This window comes from Heliangelus exortis, chromosome 2 (assembly GCF_036169615.1).
Source record: "Heliangelus exortis chromosome 2, bHelExo1.hap1, whole genome shotgun sequence".
Lineage (NCBI taxonomy): Eukaryota > Metazoa > Chordata > Aves > Apodiformes > Trochilidae > Heliangelus > Heliangelus exortis.
In genome coordinates this window covers 45,979,457-46,001,609 of record NC_092423.1, presented here as the reverse complement: position 1 = coordinate 46,001,609, position 22,153 = coordinate 45,979,457, and the positions used below count along the sequence as shown (strand labels likewise).

At 39.4% G+C, this 22,153-nt stretch overlaps 1 protein-coding gene across 3 annotated transcripts in view; it reads left to right on the top strand.

Annotated features, from left to right (window-relative positions):
- Positions 1 to 21,428, top strand: part of MYRIP (myosin VIIA and Rab interacting protein) — a 227,107-nt gene extending 205,679 nt beyond the window's left edge. For 2 of the 3 annotated variants that reach the window (XM_071735902.1, XM_071735904.1), the window contains exons 12-18: positions 4,706 to 4,756; positions 10,817 to 11,011; positions 15,277 to 15,438; positions 17,040 to 17,144; positions 17,240 to 17,300; positions 18,077 to 18,195; positions 18,893 to 21,428. In XM_071735902.1, the coding sequence (XP_071592003.1) occupies positions 4,706 to 4,756; positions 10,817 to 11,011; positions 15,277 to 15,438; positions 17,040 to 17,144; positions 17,240 to 17,300; positions 18,077 to 18,195; positions 18,893 to 18,925 (726 nt within the window). In that variant the 3' untranslated portion in view covers positions 18,926 to 21,428. The remainder of the gene's footprint in view (positions 1 to 4,705; positions 4,757 to 10,816; positions 11,012 to 15,276; positions 15,439 to 17,039; positions 17,145 to 17,239; positions 17,301 to 18,076; positions 18,196 to 18,892) is intronic. The other variant, XM_071735903.1, reaches the window with a different exon arrangement.
- The last annotated feature ends 725 nt before the right edge of the window (positions 21,429 to 22,153 follow it).

Sequence of the window (22,153 nt, the reverse complement as noted above, 5' to 3'; positions counted from 1 at the left end):
TAAAGGTTATGGAAAAATCTTCTGACATGTGCTTTCTCTTTGGAAAGATGGCTAACCAACATCTTCCAATTAAATACTGAAGATGAGAGTGCATAATAGCAGCTGTGGCTATGGCAACTTAAAATACAAAGACCTAGCTAAACTCATAAAACATGCAATAACTTTAAGATGAGTAGACAGCATTTCTGAATGGAGACAAGCATAGAAAATGTATTTTCAAGAAACCAGCAACTTTAGATGCCTTAGAATTCATAGGTCCCAATGTTCTATCTCTTTAAGAAGCCTGATTTTTAAAGAATGCTTATATAGGGAATTACAGATCTTTTAGACTTACACTTAGAATTCTCAGCCAGAGTCCCAGATTTCTGACCTAGGCATCAAATTTCAAATTAGCTATAAAGAAGAGTTTGGTTATACAGAAGCACTAATTCTGGGCCCTTAAAATGAGACCCTATGTGCCTACAATCTGCTTTGAACTCCTGAACAATAATTAAATACTATATTATAGCCATGTTGCTCATATTTTAGCCATGCTGCTTGTTTTTGTTAACTATTAGTCTTCTTGAGCTTATTCTGAAACAGATGAGCAACCTTAAATCACGGGGAATTCATAGATACAGTACACCTGACCACAGAATAAGATTTCAAAACACATGTATTTTTTAACTGAATCACTGGAAATTAAGTAACTGGTGCTCATGGAAATTTGACTTTCATCTGTGGGCAGACTTTCATCTGCAGATTTAAAAATCTTGACTTCTGTATTTAATAGGAGCTGGGAATCTCATATAATCACATGTTGAGTGGGTGCTTTAAAAGGAGTATTTAATATTTCAAGATCTATAGCAAAGGCAAGAACTGGCATATCTTGAACAGGGGGGTTAGCTGAAGTTGAGTCTTTATATGTTCTCAGTTCTCACCTTAAGCTAAGCTCTTGAATTGTATGTTTGCCTTTAAGATAAGAGTTTGGAAATGCTGACCTTTGTATTAATTATTTAATTCATGTGAGATACTTAGGTATTTAATTAACGTGAGTTAATTTAATGCCTCAGACATAAATTCACTTCAACCTTAAGCACAGTCATTTTCAACATTTCTAACCTTGTGATTGCCTAAGATGGTCTTGTGGAGCTTCACAGTTCTTTTGGTGATTTTTTTCATTTTGGTTTTGTTTTCTTTACTACCCCACTCTCCATCCCCAGCCTCTAACCAAACACCTTAAGAAAAAAAACCAACTGTAAATCCCCTTGTATCTTAATGATACTGATCCTCAGAGTGGCAAGCATGATACATGGGATGTATTTAGTTGTTGTTGTCCTCTGTCCTTCTCTTTTAATGCATTCATCTTTTAATGAAGATGAATAGGCCAGGTCTATATTTCATGGTATAAACCAGAATTACCTTCTAGCAGGCAATTTCAGAAGTGCCTAATGCAGACTGAATTTTGAAGGACATCTAACCTAACCTAACTGTAGAGATACTGTTTAAAAAATGCAACAGCCTCTGCCATATTTGCAAATTGCCCCATCTAGCATAAAAGCTAAAGTAGGTGTTAAAAACTTGGTTATGTTTCTGTTTTAGTCTCCTTCTGCATTATACTCCACGCTTAACAGATGGAAATGAGCAAGTGAATTAAACTTGAGTAGTAAAGCTGAGTTTTTCTCCTCTTTGCATTAGTTTGATGCAACATTCTGTGTGCTGGAGGAATAGCTTTGAATCGCTTCATGCATTTACTTCTGCTCAACCACTCGTAAAGCCAAAGCTTAGCAACTTTGTTTAAATCCTGCTCTTTTCATGACTGGGCACAGGATATCATTCCCTGAATGACAGCCTATAAGCAAGTTTATTAAGTAGCACACTGAGATCCTGTTTCCTAAGTGAAACCTCTCAAGCTGATTGACAGTATGAATAACAGCATAAATATTCTTTCCATAAAATATTTAGGCTTTCCTTCTCCTGAAACATTTTATTCATCTTTGATTTTGTAAAGCTTTACTTGGGGGAAAAGTATGTGCTACAAGCATCATCTTCATGTGCATATATTGTTTGTTTTGAGAGAGTACATCTTACGTTTTTCACCAGTTAAATGAGCACTTTCTACCTAGTGATATAATGAGATTGTTAGAAAATTTGCCTGTGTTTGGGGTGTGCATGTTACCACAGCAGAAGAGACAGCCCAGCACCCTAATGTGGTGCATCCTGGTGGACATGGAGAGTGTGGCCAGGGCTCAGTGAGGGAGATCAGGCACAGGGAAGCTCATGGGACTTTGTCACTGGAAAGAAATACTCTGTCACAGCACTGACAGAGCTGGAGAATGGCAGTGGACATGCGCAGGGCTTTGAATACCTCCCAGAGGTCACAGTGTCACAGTTGGGTTGGCTCTGATGGTACCAGAGCAGTGCTTAAACAAGAGAGGTCCTGTGTGTCCTGGTGACTGAGATTCCCATAATCATTTGTGCTGGTGTAGGCACTGTCTGCACAGAGGATCTTGTAGTAGGTTTTGTGATTGTTATCTTACAAATCTCTGAATGGAAAACATTGCTGAGGAGCTCCTGGATAATTTGTTGGTGTGTTGAGCCAGACGGGGGTTAATAGGAAGCTTCATATAATATTTACTTCATATGTCTGAAGTAAAATGACCGAGTAAAAGTTCTTAGAGGAGCCAGAGCCCCATGGCTTGTTTAAGCAAGAAAATGCAGTAGCAAAAGTATAGTAGCTTTACTACATTACTATGTCTATGCTAATAAAACTGAGTAGTGTAATATGATTGCATCTTCCAGGGTGAAAAATTTAGATGCTATTTGTGTGCCTGTTGTTTCACATTTTTGTGTGCAAAATGCTCAGAGTGATACTTGTGTTTTGGTGTCTCATAGCTTTTATAGTGATGTTAATTTTATGGGCAGTCTTCCAGAGTCCAGGATTAAAATCTGAATGTGGGCAGCATTGTAAAAATTTATTGTTAAGGTTTATGAAATGCAGATAATTTGATTGACAGCAGAGAAAAAAGATTTTGGTTAGGGAAGGTGAAACACTGACTTTTTCTTACAGAAGTTATGAGACTTTAATCTTGCCATTGATTTTATGGATCCAAAACTTTAATCCCTCAGTTCAACAAAGCACTCAAGTGTATGTTCTGTTTTAAACTGAGGGTTAGGTAGTTTTCTGGACAAAAATCCCATTCAAGAAATTTCACCCATGTTTTTACTATTATTTAGTGGTCTTTGGTAGGGAAAATTGATTCTAAGTTTATCAAAATCTGATTCTTCCATTTCAAGCAAAATAGTTGCTTTGAAACCATAAACTCTTTTTTTTGAATAAAGCTTTCAAAAGCAGGCGGTGATGTTGCTGTGCCTCTAATTCTCACCCTTCCTGGCCTCAATACAATATCAGAAGTATGGATCTAGATAGTCCAGCTGAGATGCCCTAAGTTATCCCAGAGGGCTGTCAGCTGCTAGGCCAGAGAAAAAGTGCTTCTTCCAGGTCTCTCATATCTGACAGCGTTGTTGGAAAATCCTCAGATACTTCAAGCTGCTTCAAATTGCACCTTGTCTGCCTGTGTTAAAGCAACTGAATCAAAGCCCTGTTGGATCTACCTGGAGAAGTGCAGGATAAGTGATATTTCAAATGGCTTCACATGGGGAATGCAGTACCTTTGTAAAGAAGATTCTTATAATCTCAGAAGATTCTTACAGTCTTTACATGCCCAAGCCAGCTCTGTCTAGTGTGTGTGCCATGAGAATCTCCTTCTGTTGTCTGATCACCAAAGATTTCTTTACTTAGGCAGAAAATGTACCATTTTACAGACACAGTTGTAGAAAAATCAGCAAAGATTTGTGTAAGCTGTTGGAGCAAAATGGATTGAGAAGAAACTGTAACAAAAAAAAAGTTGCTATTTTCTTGTCTTCTTTTGTAAGCAGCCCTGAGACCTGGCAGTGACAGATGGGCTCTTTCAGATCTGGTTGGAAGAGTTTCAAGCAAATGCTTCTCCTCAGCTGGATGGCACTTCTGTCACAGCAGAGCCAACAGGGTAACTGTGGTCGTGTTGTTAGCCCAAGGCAAATCAGTCTGTTTAGTTTAAACAGAGCTAAGTACATTAGGGGGATTAAGGTAACTGGAGAGTGGCAGTATGAAGGGTTTTACTTGTTCATTTTGGGACACTGAAGTCCAGGAGGGGGATGGCAGAAAATGTAGAAAGTGATTTGGCACAAGAGGTCTTAGCCCAGGTGTTTCCAGTGTGAGCATCTGACTGGGGCATAAATGAGGTACGGACCCTTTTCTAACTAGAAATGTCGTGGTGTTGAAAGTGCAATTGTGTAAACCCTATAGATTGAAGATAGCTGGCTTTTCTTAACAGTGCTGCAACAGTCTTTTCCCACTTTGTTTTGTGCTGGTGGAAATTAGTATTTCCCATCTGTTTAATTTTATAAAAAATGATGTGTCATTTGCAGTACATCTTAGCGAGATCTGTTAAAGTTCCACAGACATTCATAAATCAGGCATTTCTATATTTTAAATATATTAACAGTAAATGTAAATTCCAATTTTTATGGTATCTTATATTTGATAGTTTCTTTAACCTTGCTGTTCATCCTATAGTTCTCTGTAAGTCTGAACCTATATATAAATGTTAACGTCTGTAGCTGTTAACATAACTTTTCTGCCTTTTTATTTAACTGCTTTCCCACAATCTAGGAAAAACAAAAGGCTTTTGATCTTCATTTAAAGTTGCAGTTTTTATCCACTGTATTGCAGCAGGTGAGAATGCTTTGTTTTGTCTGTGTCTTCTTATATCTCTTACATAGTAAGAGATGCTGTAAAGTGATATTGAGGGTTTGAATATTTTCCAAGCAAAATTCTTATATTCAGAATGTTTTGCTGGAAATATCAGGCCTGAAAAATTGTACCTGTTGTCTAAAATCAATAATCATTGCAGAAAAACCTTTTATAATTATGGCTAGCCCTGTATTATGATGGGAGTGAGAAGCATGAAGTAGACATGTGAAGCAGACTGGTTCTGTTACTTGGCTTCGTGATGAGAATTTGGTTTTATTTCTAAGAGGAACAGAGGACAATGATAAGATGTATGATCTTCCTATTATCATGTACTCACCTATGTTAATAAGTTTGGAAGGAAAAAAAAAAAGATTTCATTTCAGCACTAAGACTTTTAGCACTTTCTGGCGACAGTGGTCTTCAAAACCCTTTGAGATCTCAATTTGAAAAATAAACAAAACCCTTGATTCATTGTAGAGATTGTACTCAGTGAGTAGGCACCTCCTCACATTGTTGCTAGTGTCTACCACTTGTCATTCATCTAGATGGAAAGAGGTTTCATTTTCTGTTCTATTCTCAGCTTTTGAGAATCAGATATTAGAACAGATTTTCATTTTATTCCCTGAGAAATACACATGTATCTTGTATTTTAGAATGAATGCTATTTTTAGTATGTCATATATAGTGGTAAACAATTTTGTGTCATCTCTCAGTCACAAAATAAGCATCACGTTTTGTATCAAAATTAGATGTTTAATTCAGCAAATTATTCCTCTCAACTTTTATTATTTTACTTAATCACCTCTTAATCATTTGGGGCTTGTTTAGTAAAAATATTTAGTAAAGGATGATTTTAAAGAAAAAAAATAAATCCAATTGGGCAGTGTCATTAGCCTTTGTCTGCTATAGACACTCTTACAGATTCCTGTGTGGATTTTAAGATTTAAATATTTTCCCTTCCAACTTGGGCAATAATATTTCACCTCTTGGAAAAAAAACTTCCTTTCTCATTATTATAGGCAACTTGTTTCTAGAAATTAGGTGTAACAGATTAGTAGAAATAACATCTATAACTACATTAAAACAGTGGATTGGATTCCTTTTAGGCCAGAAGACCTCTTGAAGGTCAGTCTTGGCAACAGCCATTGATGGTTGGGCATGTTCCTCCCACACTGTGACTTGGCAAGTGTCCCACATCTTGCCTAACTGTGAAAGAGATGGACTTTTGGTGGGCTCTTGAGGGCTTTCTCAAAACTGTACAATGAACTTCTGGGGTTGTTCAGCCTGGAGAAGAGAAGGCCCCAGGGAGACCTTTTCGCAGCCTTTCAGGACTTAAAAGGTGGCTTGCAAGAAAGATGGGAGCAACCTTTTTAGCAGGACCTGCTGTGATAAGACAAGGGGTGATGATTTTAAACTAAAGAAGGGTAGATTTAGACTGGATATTAGGAGGAAACTTTTTACAATGAGGGTGGTGAAACACTGAAAAAAGTTGCTCAGCAAGGTGGTAGAAGCCTCATCCCTGGAAGTGTTTTAGGTCAGGTTGGACATTGCTCTGGGCAACGTGATCTATTTGAAGATGCTCCTGCTTAATGCAGGGGGGTTGGACTATATTAACTTTAAAAGTCCCTTCCAACCTGAACCATTTGATGATTCTATGAATTCCAATGGGGTGGGGACATGAAGAGGGAGGTTGGTTTTAGGTTTTGGTTTTGTCAATTTTGGATTAAGTCGTGTTACTCTGAAAAAATGAATCAACAAGTGGCAAGTCAAAACTTGCCTTCTTGCCAGCCCCCCTCAACTCTGGAAAAAACAAACAACAAACAACCAAAAAACCCAACAACAAAACAAAAAAAGTTAGGATATTGACTGATAAACAGGCGTGCAATGGGCAGCATGGTAGAATGGCTTGAGACCAGAACTAAAAATTACTGCACAACAAGTGATTATTAACACTGTCAATACTTCCAGGGCTGCAAATTTCCCTTGCTCTATTTCTTCACCTAACTGTTGTTATCAACTGTTCTCTGCTGAACTGCAAGTCACTGCTTCCCATGGCAGTTTAATAGAGCCTAGCAGTGCTATGGCATCACAGTAGCAAAAAAGAGAAAATTATATAAAAAACTGTCTTTTTCTCCATGGTGAACCCAGTTCAACTGATGGAGAGCTTAACTACTTCAGGAGCATGAAAATAAAAGCAGTAAGATTCATACAAAGGAAACAATGTGGAGATGTCACAGACTGCTGATATGGCTGCAAAGACTTAATGCTCACCTCCTCTCAGCAGTTTGGGCTCTTCCATTGCTCCACTTTTATCATACTACTTTGTTTATGTTACCTCATGCAAGGATGCAAGTACTTTTCTATGAAGAACCTTCCAGTGTAGCATCCTCAATTAAAAAAAAAAAACAAATGAAAGATCAGCAGGGAAGAGAAAGAGACAGCAGAAGAGAGGAAAGAGGCTAAGAGCCAGCAAGAGTTAGTTTAGACCACTGAAACTTTACCTTCAGCAAACAGGAATCCTTTCTTTCTGTCCAAACACATGTGGAAATGACAGTAAAGAAATTTTACAAGATGCTCTTTATTATGCACACAGGCTCACATATATGTATAGGTGCTTGCACACACACACTTCTTTGGTATTTAATTGCTTTGAAAACTTTCCACAAAGAACTCTGGAAACTGAGCATCTGCTTTTGACTGTATCTTTAACAGATTTGTGAGTGTGGGCATTAATTACCATAAAAAGGATAAATGTATGTTTTCTTCAATCCATTAACCTCTTAATCAAAGTCAGTAAAAATGAGATCCTTAGAACCATGAGTACAAAGTTTCAAATTTGGATCAACTACATCAAATTAATTTCAGAGAGGTGGTGTTAGTCCAGAAGCACAGTCAAAATCAGAATGCATCCCAGAATGGCTGTGCTTACATTTTCTGTGCTAGTAATAGAGATTGCTTTCTGCATCTGTCACATCCACGTTAGTTCTTTGACTTGCTTGACAAGACAGATGGGAGAGACTTCATGATAACTCTCTCTCTGAATCATCACCTATAGGTGTTAACAATGACCTTTCCTGCAAGGGCAAGATAAATTAGCCAAGAGATCCTAATAGCAGTTTGAAATGTCCACCTCCCAGGATGATCTTGGTGTGCTCATGTCTGTGAATTTTACGTGATTTTTACAGGAGCTCATAACTCCTGAGTTGGTTTGGAAGGTTGGGGAAAGGAGAGGGTTGTGAAGCACTAAAACTTCAGGACTTTTTTTTTTTCTTTCTTTCTTTTTTTTTTTTTTCTTATACATGATAAATTGTTACATCTAGAATAACTCACTAGGTTTACAAACTGTCCATTTTAGAACATGAGCTGTTTGAACAGCTTCTGACAGTTGCTCAGAAAAGAGGTAGAAATTTATGCAATAACATCAGTTGAGGAACCCTGAGCTCCCCACATGTTGATTTTATGTCTCCCTCAGGAAGACATTAATTTCTTTTTGCTTCTCTGTAAAATGCAGCCCAGGGCCAAGCTGAGTTCTAAATACCTTTAGCAGAAACCTTCACAAAGTTTAGATTTAAATACATAGAAATATTGCTCATGCTCTTAGGTTTTGGGAGATTGACTCTTCAGATATACTCTAAGGAAAACTGCTTTTGCTTGCCTTACATTTCTTTATGGTGTTTAATGCTGTATCCTTGTTAGGTATTTCACAAGCCTGAAGAAAAGTTTCAGTGTTGTGGTTCTTGCATTTAGCTAGGTACCTACAGGCCCAGATTCAGATACGTTCATTGATGCAAACACTTCATGAATATCCATCTAGCTGCCTTGTGCAAAGGTTAATGTGAAGCAAATCTTTGATTTTAAAAGTTAAACAGCATCTTCCCCTAAGAAATTTTCTCAAAATTCTAGAAAAACTAAAATTCATGTTTGTTTTTATTGAACTTTTCTTCCTCTGTCCATTATGAATTGAGAAAATAGGGTATTTAACTCCAAATCTTTATTTCATAAATCTTTCTGTCACAGAAGACTTTAGCAAGAAACAAGAAAGTGTTTTGTAGTAATTGGTCTGTAACAAATGCCAATATGGATTCGCATATTCTGGTATAAAAACACCTTTCTCTAATTTAATTTAATCTTTGTTTTGAAATCTATCAGTAGGTACGAAGGATAATGAAAAAAAATTAAGAAATAATGAACTCTGAAGTGAGGCTACAGTTCTTGAAATAGAGAGCATACATCAGTGAAGATGATGTATGAAAGAAGAAGAAAATGTAGCATCTGGCCTTTTTCCTTTTTTGTTCACTACTCATAGAATAAAATAAGGGTTAGGTACTTGTAAAAGCAAATCATAAAACAAAGTAACATTGATTCAATTTTCTGTCCTATAAAATTATTGATCTGTTTTTAATCTAATTGGCACTTGTGGAAATAAATGGAAAAAACAGTAGGCTATTTATGGGGTTCAAGTGTTTGTTCTCAGTAAGAGGGTCCCAGGCCTGCTTGTTCAGGACTGTGTTAGCTGTCCTAACAAGCGAAAGATCTGTCTGCTGCCTCTTACTCTATTTGCTTTGTTCTCCTTCTCTTTAATCTCAGGTTTCTAATTATTTCTTGTAATTTGGAGAAATAACTGTGTTAAAGCTGCCTTAATATATTGATTTACAGCAACAGAGCACACGCTGCTAAAAAAGTAGTTTTTCAGTAAAAGTCTTATCTAACATATAACAGCTAATTGCAAGAATGAAATAATAGAGCAGGTTTTCCAGTTAAAGCCACCAGAGTTTGTGTGAACCAAAGAAACTTCTTTTCTCCTATATCCTGCCTAGGAGGCTGGCTGACAAATTGATTAGTAAAATATTTGCATAACACGCAGGCATTTTTAGTCAGTTATACTTTTCCGTACTACAGAATTTACTATATAGAACCAAAAGACTGTTTCCTCAGATTTGATGCTTAGATATTTTGTTTGTGGAAAAAAATTAAAGATGGATGGGCCCCTAATTCACATGCATAAGTATTTGCAGGTTTGAGGAATCAAATTTAGGTCTAAACTTCCCACACTTTCTTTTGGGCAAAGAAACACTTAAGCTATTGCACACAAATTCAGTGACAGTATCTGTATTGGTTTCAACAAGCTTGAGCTCAATTTATAGTTTGTAAATTGTATAATTTGGATGCTGAGCTTGACATTTGAGGGCACATCGGATGAAGTTTTTTTACCATCAAAGGAGTTGTGGTGAAGGCTAAAGCTCTGTGAGAATCATCATAATCAGGATAGTTAATTACAAATTACAAATCAGGAGCACTGGCAACAGGGCTTGCTTTTGTTAAGAAAAAAACCCAAAAAACCAATAAAAACCAAGCAAACCATGGGTTAAACAGAATACTTATCCTTGGTATTTGGTATCGTTTGTTTTATAAATATCTTTAAAAAGGTAAATTGTTTTTTTAAAAAAAATCATTATACAAGAGTTTACACAGCTGTAACTCAACCTTTGTTTTTTCGGAGCTATCACATCATTCATAGCAAATATTTTTATAAACTGCCATCCTGATAGGGCTGCTGAAGATTGCTCTCCTGGGTTTATGGTTGCAATGCCATAAACCAATGCAATGTAGATATGGAGACAGATGATTCCACATCTGTTTGCCAGTATTCAAAAAGGAAAATTGTGCTTTAACACCTGTTTAAAGCACTATTTCAAAAACAGCCATATCTAGCTTACTTGGATTTTAAAGCTGCTTATCAATATGCTCCCTAGGGATAAGATTTGGACCATCCCTCCAATAGAAGGGATGTCTTGTGGAAGAATTGCATGTGTATGTTTTTTTGCATGCTCTATTAGTGTGCACACGTGAAAAAGGGAGTGAGACAAAGAGAAGCAGATTCCAGTTTCATCCCACAGTTCTTGTGCCTATGGACAGCAGTTAGCCAGGTATATTGTTTCAGCATGGCTAAAGCTACAGCTGTTATCAAGGTGGATTTACATACTACCCCTCTGTGTTAATTTAATGCTGTTGTTTTCTCTGTCTACTCCTGTAACACAACAGAAGTACTCTGCTGTCTCTCTCTGCAACATATCTACAGAGGTCCTGAAAGTCATCAATGCCACTGAAGAGCTGATAGCAGAATCCACTGGTCCCGGGGATTTCCCAGGTGATGCTCAGGAGAGGGGAAGAGGGACGTTCCCACTGGGGACGGACCCCGTCAGACTCGATGAGCAGCTCACCACACTGGAAGAAAACGTAAGGACATGATAACTGTCTGCATGAGAGCTGGGAAGGGAAAGGTCGTAGGCAGCATCAGTGGATGTTCAGAATTAATTCTGGGTTATTAAATACCCAAACAGAACAAGAAGTCCTGTTTGAAAGGGTTACTCAGCTGCCTTGCTGTTTGGTGGGGATTTTTAATGTCTACTTGAAAATAGTTGGGGAAGGAGGAGAGTTGGATGTGTTGGGTTTTACAATTTTTGAATCCCTATTTTTAGGGATCCCTATTTTTAGAGTTAACTTAACTCAAACCTCCATGGCTGTGTAGCTGTGCCATGCCTTGCTAACACCACACATCTCTAAGTCCCACCACAGCCTCATTACTGTCAAGGTGGGTGGGAAATCATGTCCCCAATCCCATAGAGAAGAAGTTGAGGAGCTTTTCCTCCACCCATGCTTCCCCAGCATACCATGCTCAGGAGCCAGGGAGCAGGAGCTTCCTGCTGTGCTATTCAAAGCAGCAGTCTGGAGAGGCCAAATCAAACAAAAGTTTCTGTTGGTCCATGTCAGAATCACCCATCCTTTTTCACGAGTACCTCTCATCTGCAAGGAAAAGCGTGGAGCTGAATCAAAGAGGGAAGTCACTATTCATTGGAAATTTTTATGCACTCTCTTAATGGAGTTGGCACACTTATAAATTTCGATTTTCTCTTCCTCCTACATTTAACTGATTACATTGCAGTGATTTTTACCTTCATTAGGAGCTTTTAAAGATCTCAGAGGAGTCTGGGCTCTCCCATTACAGCATCCTAATCAATTAAAAAAAATAGATCCTTTGTTTTCTCTAGCCCCTTGAAAAATTTTAAAGAGAAAATCTCTTATTGGGTGATTTAATCCATTTCCTTAACAGAAATGCTCTTCCACAACAGCCCAGGCTAGGGGCTGAAGGGAAGGTTATTCATGACAATGCCAGCCTTCCCACAAGTCCTATAACTCCCCAGCCCCTGTAATCACACCTTTTCTGGGCTCAAGTCTCACAGCTCTGCTTTGGTTCAGTGATTCCCAAGCTAGATCCTACCCCTCCTAACCTCATCTGCTCTGAAACCTTTTCCATCTCAGACATTTCTCCCTACCCACACCAACAGGATGCCTTCCTACAGCACCTACAGCCCTTCCTGGTCAGTTCCCAATCCTAACTTGACCTCCAGACCTCTCCTTCCCACCTCTGCTCAGCCTTCACAGCTATCCTGCTGGACCATCTTAGGTGCTTCTTCTCTTCCTCCCTCTTCCGCATGCTGTCTTGTGTGGGACTGATGGCACCTCCTGCTCTCCATCATGGGGCACCACAGCTACCTGTGCCTGCCCTGCCATGGAGCTCTCAAGACAACATCCCTGCTCCCAGCTCCTGTCTGGGAGAAGAACTCAAAGCAAAACAGGCTTGGGAGTCCTCCCCCATGGGGCTGGTAGGGCAGGACAGGAGGCTGTGTCCCAGAGAAGGGTGTAACTTGAGCTTGTGGTGAGCAAAGTGCCTCATGCCACCTACCATGATATCCATTTCACTCTCACCTAACAGACACCCCAACCCCATAATAACTTCTAGCTGAGTTTTATTAATTTTTTTTCAGAATAATGGAAGTAAGAATTCAGAGCTTTTGTCCCCCATGAGATACTGATGCATCCTAGCTTCGCACATCACAGAATGCATTTGTCAGGAGAGTCACCAAGTCTGAGTCCAGGCTGAATCATGTCTTCAGAAAAACTAAGAAATTATTGGAACTTGGAAAGAGTTCCTCCCACATTTTTTCTGTGGAGAACTGTGTTCTAAACAATTTGAGGTGCACTTTTTCCTCCATTTACACTCCAACAATCTCTCCTGTCCTTGTGGAGCTTTGACATTGATGGTCCTGTGACCTTGTCATTCATTTGAGCTGAGCATTTCACACTGAGCAGAGACTGAGCACTGAGGCAGAGCATTTATTGCTGTGGTGTTGCCCTCCTTGCAGCATACCCCTGGTTCAGCTTCTTTCAGTTCCCTGCACAACTCACAATGTACCCAGTTCAGCCTTGCTGTGTCCCCACACTACATCTTTCTCTGCCCCACCCAGGATCTGAAGTCTATGGCAAAACTTGATGGTTTCAAGATTTTACCACCTCACTCCATAGTAGAGTTAAAGAGCCTTGAGAAATCCAGGAATCCATATTTTTTCCCAATGCAGCTAGAGGCATATCTGCATGCAGTGTATCCACTTTGAAGCAAGTTTTGGAAGAGGATTTGGGTATATCTAAATACTTTGTTCAGATTTGCTCACTCTAGTATTTCAGACACTATATAACTGAACTAATGCAAAGTCAGATGGGTTTTAGCAGAAGCTCTGCATACCTAAAAGATATTAAAATAAGTCTCCAAAATTTGAATGTGAAAGTTCTCCATTGCTGTTTGGAAGTGCAGTTGTTAAGGTGAAGGGAATATTTAGAAAGAATTTTTATTTAGATCTAGCTGAAAAATGTTTTTAAAAAATAATTTAACTGATGTAGGAGCTGATTGAGTTACAAAAACATTGATGACCCACACTTCTCTATTAGTCCTACTTTCTTTAAATTTTTTCCCCTCTTAAGAAGTACAGCTTCTTATGCAGAAAATTTTGGCACAGCGTTTAAATGAATCTTTTCTTTAACTTTCCAAAGATGTTTCTGTTCATAATCTTTTTTTGTTGTTTTTCTCTGAGCTTTTAGACATGATAGTGAATTTTTTTTTTTTTAAATGACCTTTTAATCTGAAATAGCTTTGGCATGTCACACCACAAAGATTTATCATTTAAATGACTGGAAAGAATAAAATCTGCAAAAGCAGAAGCACTTCTATTTAAAACAGCATGTTAATTTTATGGTGCACCTGTGTCTCTGAGTACTTCAGCTGTTAAATGAGATCACTTCTTTGTTCCAGGTACATTTTTCAAAGATTCATTGCCTGCAGTTAGACTGTGGTCTTACAAGATGCAGTTCATACAAGATCTAGTGAATTTGCCCCTTAGTAAAGTGACATACATGTAAAAATTGCTTATAGATTTATGCTTTGAAAGAACTGATACAAAGGAAAAAAAACCTCAACACTACTATGGGCAATTAAAAAACAAGAATAAAATTAAAAATAATGAAAAGTAAACATATTCTCCACCACTTTTGATCTTTAAAGTCATAGCATGGCCAGAAATTTGAATACCTGTTATGTCAAACGACTGCATGGTCTAGGAATTGTGGGTGAATATAATGACTTGAGTGAAAAACAGGTATGAAGAGAAGGTATCTGCTCAAGGATCTGGTTCAGAACCTGTTTGCCAGGTTGAATCATGAAGTTAGCCACAGAATATGTTTCATTTATTCCAGTTTTGTAGCACCATAGTCTTTACTGAAATAAGAGTGAGTGAGGCTGCCACCTCCTTTGAGGAAAATCAAAATATATATTTCATTTCTACTGTGCTGTTACCAGCCTCATAGAAACAATCACTTGGCTATCCAGTAAACAGGCAGAATGTGCATTATTTTTCCCTGTGTCTGCACAATTTTAAGCACAGATGTCAAAATCTAATGCTTGAAAATTACCCTTTTCTCTACACAAGAGACCTTCACCCAGCCATGTAACTTAGCTTTAACAGTGTATCTTGAATTACTTCTTTAAGGAGCTGAATGGGAAATGAAAACTTTACCTGGAGTTGGCAGAGGTATGGTAGGCAGGTCATAATATTAAAAGTTTTTTGTTTTTAGAGAAGATCTCTAAATAAATGGTCCAGTCTGTTATTATCCCTTATGTAGCCCAGAATATCCACCCTCAAAACGTTCACTTTAAAGGGCCAGGAGATGTGAAGGTTTTGGCTGCTGTGTATTTGGGTGAGAGCAGAATGAGATGGAAAACTGTGTTCTACATGTAAGCACAGCTACTCTATAAGAAGTTAATAACCACATGCAATTGATTTTAGAAACATAGAACATAGATAATGTATAGAATTTAGAAATATTAGAAATTTGCTTTTTAGCAAACTTTTTCCCTTTTTTTTCTTGTTCTGGTCAATCTGGAACAAACTGTAGTACTGATGAAATTTGGAGTGCAGCCACCTCACACCTTCCTTCTCTTTGTGGACGTGTGTTTTCATATTATTCTCCCCATGACTTTCCTCTGCCAGCTAAGCCTTCCTGAGGTGGGTTAGCTAGGAGGGGAGCTCAAAGGCATTGTGGAAGAGTCTGCTCAGACCTCTATGCCCAGGAAAACGGAGTTGCTGACACCTTTCCTCACCTTGTCCCCTCAGGTGTACCTGACAGCCGGCACGGTGTACGGGCTGGAGGGGCAGCTCAGCAACCTGGAGGACGCCGCGCGCAAGATCAGCAGTGTCACTGCGGAATCTGAGCTGGCCGATCTGGAGGATCAGGTGGCCACAGCAGCTGCCCAGGTTCATCATGCAGAGCTTCAGGTGAGGACAGTGGCTCTTCCCTGCCTGTAGCTCTCACGCCGCCTGGCCCAGTGCTTGCCTTTTGCCTGTGTACGCGCTTACTCCTGATGTTCTCGCGTACCAGAGAGAACCGATTGTGCGAGGATGCTGACTGCACCCCAGGAGCTGAGCACAGCGTACCTGAGATGTGTAGCTCAGCCCAGAGAGATGTAATCTGTTTGCTTCACCCCTCAGCTTGTTTCAGGCAGGGGACTGCAGCGGCAATACTGACCATGAATGCTGCCAAGCAGCTCACACGACACGCTCCGTGCCACACTTATGGCTGTGGCCAGGCTGCAAATGCTGCCTTAGGCAGTTTAACCAATTAGCAGATTGTCCAGTGCTTTCTAAAAGAAGCTGGAGTTGGGATGGTTCTACCAGAGGAGGCCAAGAGCAGCCACTGCTGAGCCAAGCACAGAGCCTGCCATCTGCAAGGGTGCTCTGGGATTTAGCTGCATGTGTCCCAACCAAAAGGCTTCTGTAGCCTGCAGTCTAGTGTCCCTCTCCTGGGCTCCAATAAGTCTGGGGCTCAGGAGAGAACATTATGAGCTTGTGCTAAAAGCTGAGTGAGGTAAAGCTGCCAAACCTCAAGGGCCTAACACTGCCAGCAACACACTGCTGGTGGTTTCACTGACCAGCCCGCACCAGGCGAGGCACTCTGACCTCCCCATGCCAGGCTTTAATGGCAACTCCCTGGTTATTTTACTTAGCAGTGGCATGCTTGGTGTAGGACTGAGCAAAGATCTGAGATTCTGATATGTCTTTGATGTCAGAAGTGCACTGCTGCAATTGTTGGAAAACTGGTAGTGATGTTTTGTTGACTATGGTCATTATTTTACTGTTAATCTGTTAATGGGAGTGAGCCATGAGGAGGAGAGAGGCCTCAGCTATGCAAGGAGGATGGCAAAGAGGCCATTGAAGGTCTTCTGCAGAGTGAACAGCTTCAGCTGTCATTGTGAATCAGGAATCAGGTTATATGTCTGACTTCACTGCCATTTATTTTCTTTTTATTTTTCCTAGCAATTTTTCTTCTGTTGAGTGTTTTCATACAGTGTGCACCTGCATTTACCCATGTTTCCGTTTAACACACATCTACACTTAAACTATAAATATATGTGATCAAATGTTTAGATTTTTCTGATGGAGGATGTACTTTGCACGTGTATGAAATTAATTTTGAATTAGGAAAAGAGTCCCACAAAGTCATTCTTTGAATGCAGCCTTTGAAAAACAGCTTGAATGAACTTGGGATTTTGCAGCTAAAGGTAACTGGGAGAGGAAAGTTTTTTCTCCTTTATTTTTTTTCCCTCAAAAGGAGTAAAATGCCTCCTCCTTGGAGTCACATGGTAGGTTGGATTATTCTTCTACTGCATCTTTGCAGACAAATTAAGCCCTCTTTAAACTCAGGACTAAAGAATACAGGAAAGAATTGCTGAAGACATTAGCCATCTGTTAATATTTTTTGATTGAGAAGAATTTGGCTGGGGGAGGGATATATTTTAGTAGTGGCATCCACAGTAATGTTAAAACTTCTTTTTCCCTCTCCATGTCTTGTCTGTCTCTCTCTTTTATTTTCTTTGAAGATTTCAGATATTGAGAGCAGAATATCAGCTCTCACTGTTGCGGGCTTGAACGTGGCTCCATGTGTTCGTTTGACAAGGAAACGGGATGAAAAGCAAACAAACCAGGTGCCAGAACATTATGTAGTATTCAAAAATACATTGAGAAAATCTTGCCTCTTCTTCTGTAATGGAGTTGAATAATGCCTGTGTGTTGTTTACAGATGCACACAATAGACACATCGAGACAGCAGAGGAGAAAACTTCCAGCTCCACCAGTAAAAGGTGCACTTAAGTTGTTACATACATTATAGTCTCTCTAAGTTTCAGTAAGAAGTACAGTTCAGCAAAGTGGGGGAAAGATTAATTTATAAAACAAACAGAGAAAGCCCAAGTGTGTCCATCCCCCTCATTCCCCTCCATACTTGAATAATATAAAATAACCATTTATCACATCAAAAAAACACCACCACTTTCTACTTCTGTGGAAGTTGTGACAGTGGCAAATTAACAGGAGCAGAAACAGAAGGCTGGGAAAAGCAGATGAGAAATGCTGAGTACTTGTCCTGGAGCAGGGATGCTGCTGCTCTGGCATGCCTGGGGTTAACCTTTGAGACCCAAGCAGTCACAATATTAAGTACCAAAAGCCAGCTGTCACCCTCCACAGCCTTCTTGTCTTTCTTGAAGTCTGTGTCTGCTGATTGCAGTCCATGTCATGTGGCTCAGCAATGTTCTTAGCATGTGAATTGCCCTTATGAAATAAAGTGCCTTTTTCTTTCATGTTTTCTTTTTTTAACCCTGCAGTGCATCATCTCTGACAATTCTAGGAACTTCTTCACCTTGCATTACACTTGTTTTACTCTTGTGTAATTCCACTGATTGACATCTCCTCAAACTTTAATAAATTTGGATTATTGCAGCCTGCTGGTTTCCATTTAAATTGAATCCGTCTTTCCTCATACATCCTAGGGGGAGTTTTATCTCTCTAGAAGCTGTTACTCTATTGTTACATGTCCTTCAATCTGTTATGTGAAAAATCTCCCTTTTTGTATTTTTCCCAGATGAAAATATAGATGGTTCTCCAGTCACCACTGTCAGAACATTTAACAGAAACTTCATGCTTCAAGGATCTCTAACACAAAGAGCTAAAGAAAGGAAAAGCACTGCCAAGGATTTAATGGTAAACTCATAAAAAATGTTGTTAAAACTGTTGTTAAAAGCAATAGCAATAAATAGCTTAGCAGTATCTGTGTAGGCAGCTATATTCCAGCATCTTCACTAAAATTCTCTTAATATTTTGAGGAAAAAGAATATAGACCACTGAGGCAGCTCTGAAAAAAACCCACAGCCAGCATTCTTGGAAGCATCTGAGTATATGCCATGGCATGGCAAATGTGCAGTCCTGAATGTCAGCCTCTGGGAATGTATCCTGGCTCTCAGGGCTCCAGAAATGTGCTATCATTGTAAAAAAAACCACCACCACAAAAATTAGTGGTCCTCTGCAATTCAGACTTCCAAACCAGACCCTCACCAAACCAGCCACACACCAAGCCAGCAAGTCAGAGTCACATTAGTTTTTAAGAAATGTTTAGAGGTTGCTGAAGTGGAATTTAAGGGGTAGACAGGCCATGCATTGGTTATGCAGGGTTTGAACAGAGGCTTCACCATGCAGCTGTTGGTCATTTTTTTCTAGAGCAGCTGTAGAAGGATAAGGAAAAAAACCTGACTCTCCTGAAGCAGTCTGCCACTAGATATGTGGTAAATAGGCAGGGAGGTGAGAAATGGGAGGATGTGGCTCCCTAGAAGCTTCAGGAAGCTTGGTTTGTATTTTGCTCATGTTTTTGTTTTTTTTTCTTTCCTGTCCCTCTCTGCTCTAGGAACCTGCTTTAGGATCTGCTGTGATGTATTAAACTTACACTTCCCTACTGCCAATAACACACTGCCTAAGGCTGTACACTCGAGTGCCTTTACTTAACAGCCATTGTGTATGTCCAGCTGAAAATGGACCCTCAAGAACCCACAATGCCTCAGTTATAGGGCTTCGTTTGGATACCTCACTGAGAAAGCTGTACAAGTCTTCAGCATTGTGGTCTGCTAAAGGAAACTCTGCCTTAAAGTTCTCACAAGACTCTAGAAAGGATGCTGAGTTTCAAAAGCAAGGCTCCACGTTTTAAGATGCACTTTTTCTCCCCATTGATTGTACTAAAGTATGTTGTCTTTAAACTGCAGTATGTTTTTGTAGACTCAGTCAATCATACTTGTAGGCCAATATTTCATACAAAAAAGAAAGAACAAAGCAGACCTGTGATCCATCTTTGCTGGCCTCTTACTATTCACGTAGGCATCCATCTTGTCAAGCAATAAGAACAACTCTGTGCTGTGTATGCTGCTTTTCAGCTGTGTGGTGGGAGTGGAGAATCAATGTACCTCCTCTCTGTGAGTCAGTGGAAGTTTTGACAGGGTTTGGAGGAGGAGATGTGATGTACAAAGGCTTCTCTGTTCACTGAGGGTGCTTTTGGCAGAGATAATATGTTCTAGCTCCAGAGTAGGTATTTTGCTATTGGCAGGAAGGGGGGAACATGGATGCTGTGTTGAACCGTGAATTGGTGGCAGCACATCTGGATCAGATGTCTGTTGAGTTAGGATCTTGTCCCCTGAAAATATCAGAACACTGCTGTGAAACCCACACCTTTTTATGTCTCGTTGTTCTTGGTAGCACTGTCTGCATGGTGGTGCCCAACCACAAAGTAGTTCAGAATAAATTCTGACCAAATCTTTAAGATTGGGAAAAAAAAGTAAAAGCATTGATGACTGACTGGTGGTTATAGGGTGGCTGCAACCTTTAGAGACTTCCTTCTGCAGTTCCCTGGCTTTTATGAGGTGGGGGGGGAAATATAGCCCAGATGTCTCTTCCTTTAATAATCTGTAGCCAACATGGAGTAGCTGGGGCCTGTCACTGTACACCCCATTATCATTGGACCACTCTGAATTGGATTGTGAATAGTAAAATTTCTTCTTTCGTTTCTTGAGACCTTTGAAAGGTGAGCCAAGGTGAAAGGCCCTCAAGTAGATACCCAGGAGGGAAGGTGCTGCTTGCATCCTTACAGGGTGTCCTTTGCACCCTCTTTAGGGAGGACCTTGCCTTCTCCTTCTCCTGTGTTCCCAGTGACACCTGCAAGCAGAGTGCTGCACGTTACCTGCAGTGCAGCCAGAAAGCCATCCCCTGGGACACCAGGCCTTGCAATATTGGCAATATGAGCAAAATTGGGCAAATTTTCTGGCCAGGCTGGATTTAAGGGGCCAAGTGAGGAAGGTAAGGAATGCCTGAACAGGGCAGTTGGAAAAGTAGTGCCAGCTGCAAATCTGCCACCCACATATGACATCGAGCTTGTCAAGTAAACTGATGTCCAGATGCATGTAAGGAACCTCTGGAATAAGTACAACCATCTCCCCACCTAGAATACATAAGCATCACTGCATCCCTTCAAGGAATTTCCATCTGGCCAAGATCTAACCCGATGGGTTTATTCTGTGTAAAATTATGCCGCCTTTTACCCTCATACGATGCTAGTTCTCTGGAATTGGTTTGCACAGATGTGAGGGCAGCATTTGGCCCACTCTGTTTAATATATAAATATATATATAAAACAAATAGATTTTATTTATATATGCAATCCAGTAAAGGAAATTAAACAGAGTAGGGTGCTTAGTTATATTTTTTTCTTATCCAGTCTCCTGCCCCGTCCTTGACTGTTCTCGTGTATGTTCAATACATTCCCAGGTTCTGGTTTATGCAGGTGTTATGAAATGTCATTAATGGTGGTTGGTCTGCATATTCGTCTAATAAATAATAACTAATATTGTGTATGTAATATCAATACAGAAATGACTAATTTTAATAGAATAACTCTTTGGCTTTTGTTCTGTTAGTGTGATTTAAACAAGCCAACAAAAGCTTGGGATAGGTTGTTTTCCTTAAGAGGCATGAAAAGCAACTATTATCGTGTTATCGTTAAAATATTCCGTCTCCTTTGACAGAAAAATGTGTACTGTGTAGGCATTGCAAAAAAAAAAAAAAAATCCCACCTGCTATAAGGCATTTGGATTTTTTCAAATGTTTATTGTGCCAAATATGTGCAGAGATATAATTTACTGTTTAAAAAAAAATCATAAAACCATATGTTATAGCACACAAAGAATTATTTTGTCATCGAGTGATTTCAATCTTTAGTATTTATATTTAGATTAATTTTTATAAATGAAAATATTTTAATTGGTAAAATGAAGACTAGATGATCTATTTGATTAAGTCTGAGTGAATATTAAGCTTGCCTTGTTGTTGTTATCTGCATATCCACAGAGAATTATTGTCAAGAGAAATTATAGAAGAGTAAAAGCAATTTATGAAAAGAATGCCTTTTCAAGGACCTGATTCATAAAGAAAAAAACAAACTAACAAACAAAAAAACCCACAAACAAAAAGAGTTCTTCTCTGTTGTTTGAATTTCTGTGCACTTTGGCCAGGAAGCTCAGAGCTCAGGTACTGCCTGTCCACAAAGGATCTGATGTCCCTCCTTAAACCCAGGAGATGTGCAGCTCCACAGGGTCACCTGGGCTAGCTGAGGGGAGGAATACACAGTAAAACACTTGATTCAGATTGGTTTTCTACTGGGCTGGGTTGGGGGGAACCATTAGGAACATTTGATGGTTAGTCTTCTCCAGACTGTCCAGCTGAAATACCATCTCAAACAGGACTTCTTATGCAGAATTTCTGTACCTCTCACTTGGATTGCTACAAAATGACAAACTGAGCAAGAACCTCGCTGTTCATCTTAGTCAAGGATTTCCAAAGTCACAGGTGATGAATGCTGAGCAAATTATTTTTTATCAGTATATTTTTTCCACCATGAGTGTGTTCACTTAAACTGGTATGTTTTAAGGAGCACTTTGGGTGTTATATGTTGTATTATAAATAGGAGTAACTACATTTTTATAGTAAAAATCTAGTCCTTGCTGACAGACCATTTGAAAAGAGGAAAAAAGGGTTAAATTATCTGCAATGATTAATTCAACCACTATTAAGTTTTGGTAGTAACCCTAATGAAGCACAACTAGAACTTCGAGTTCACTCTAATTTC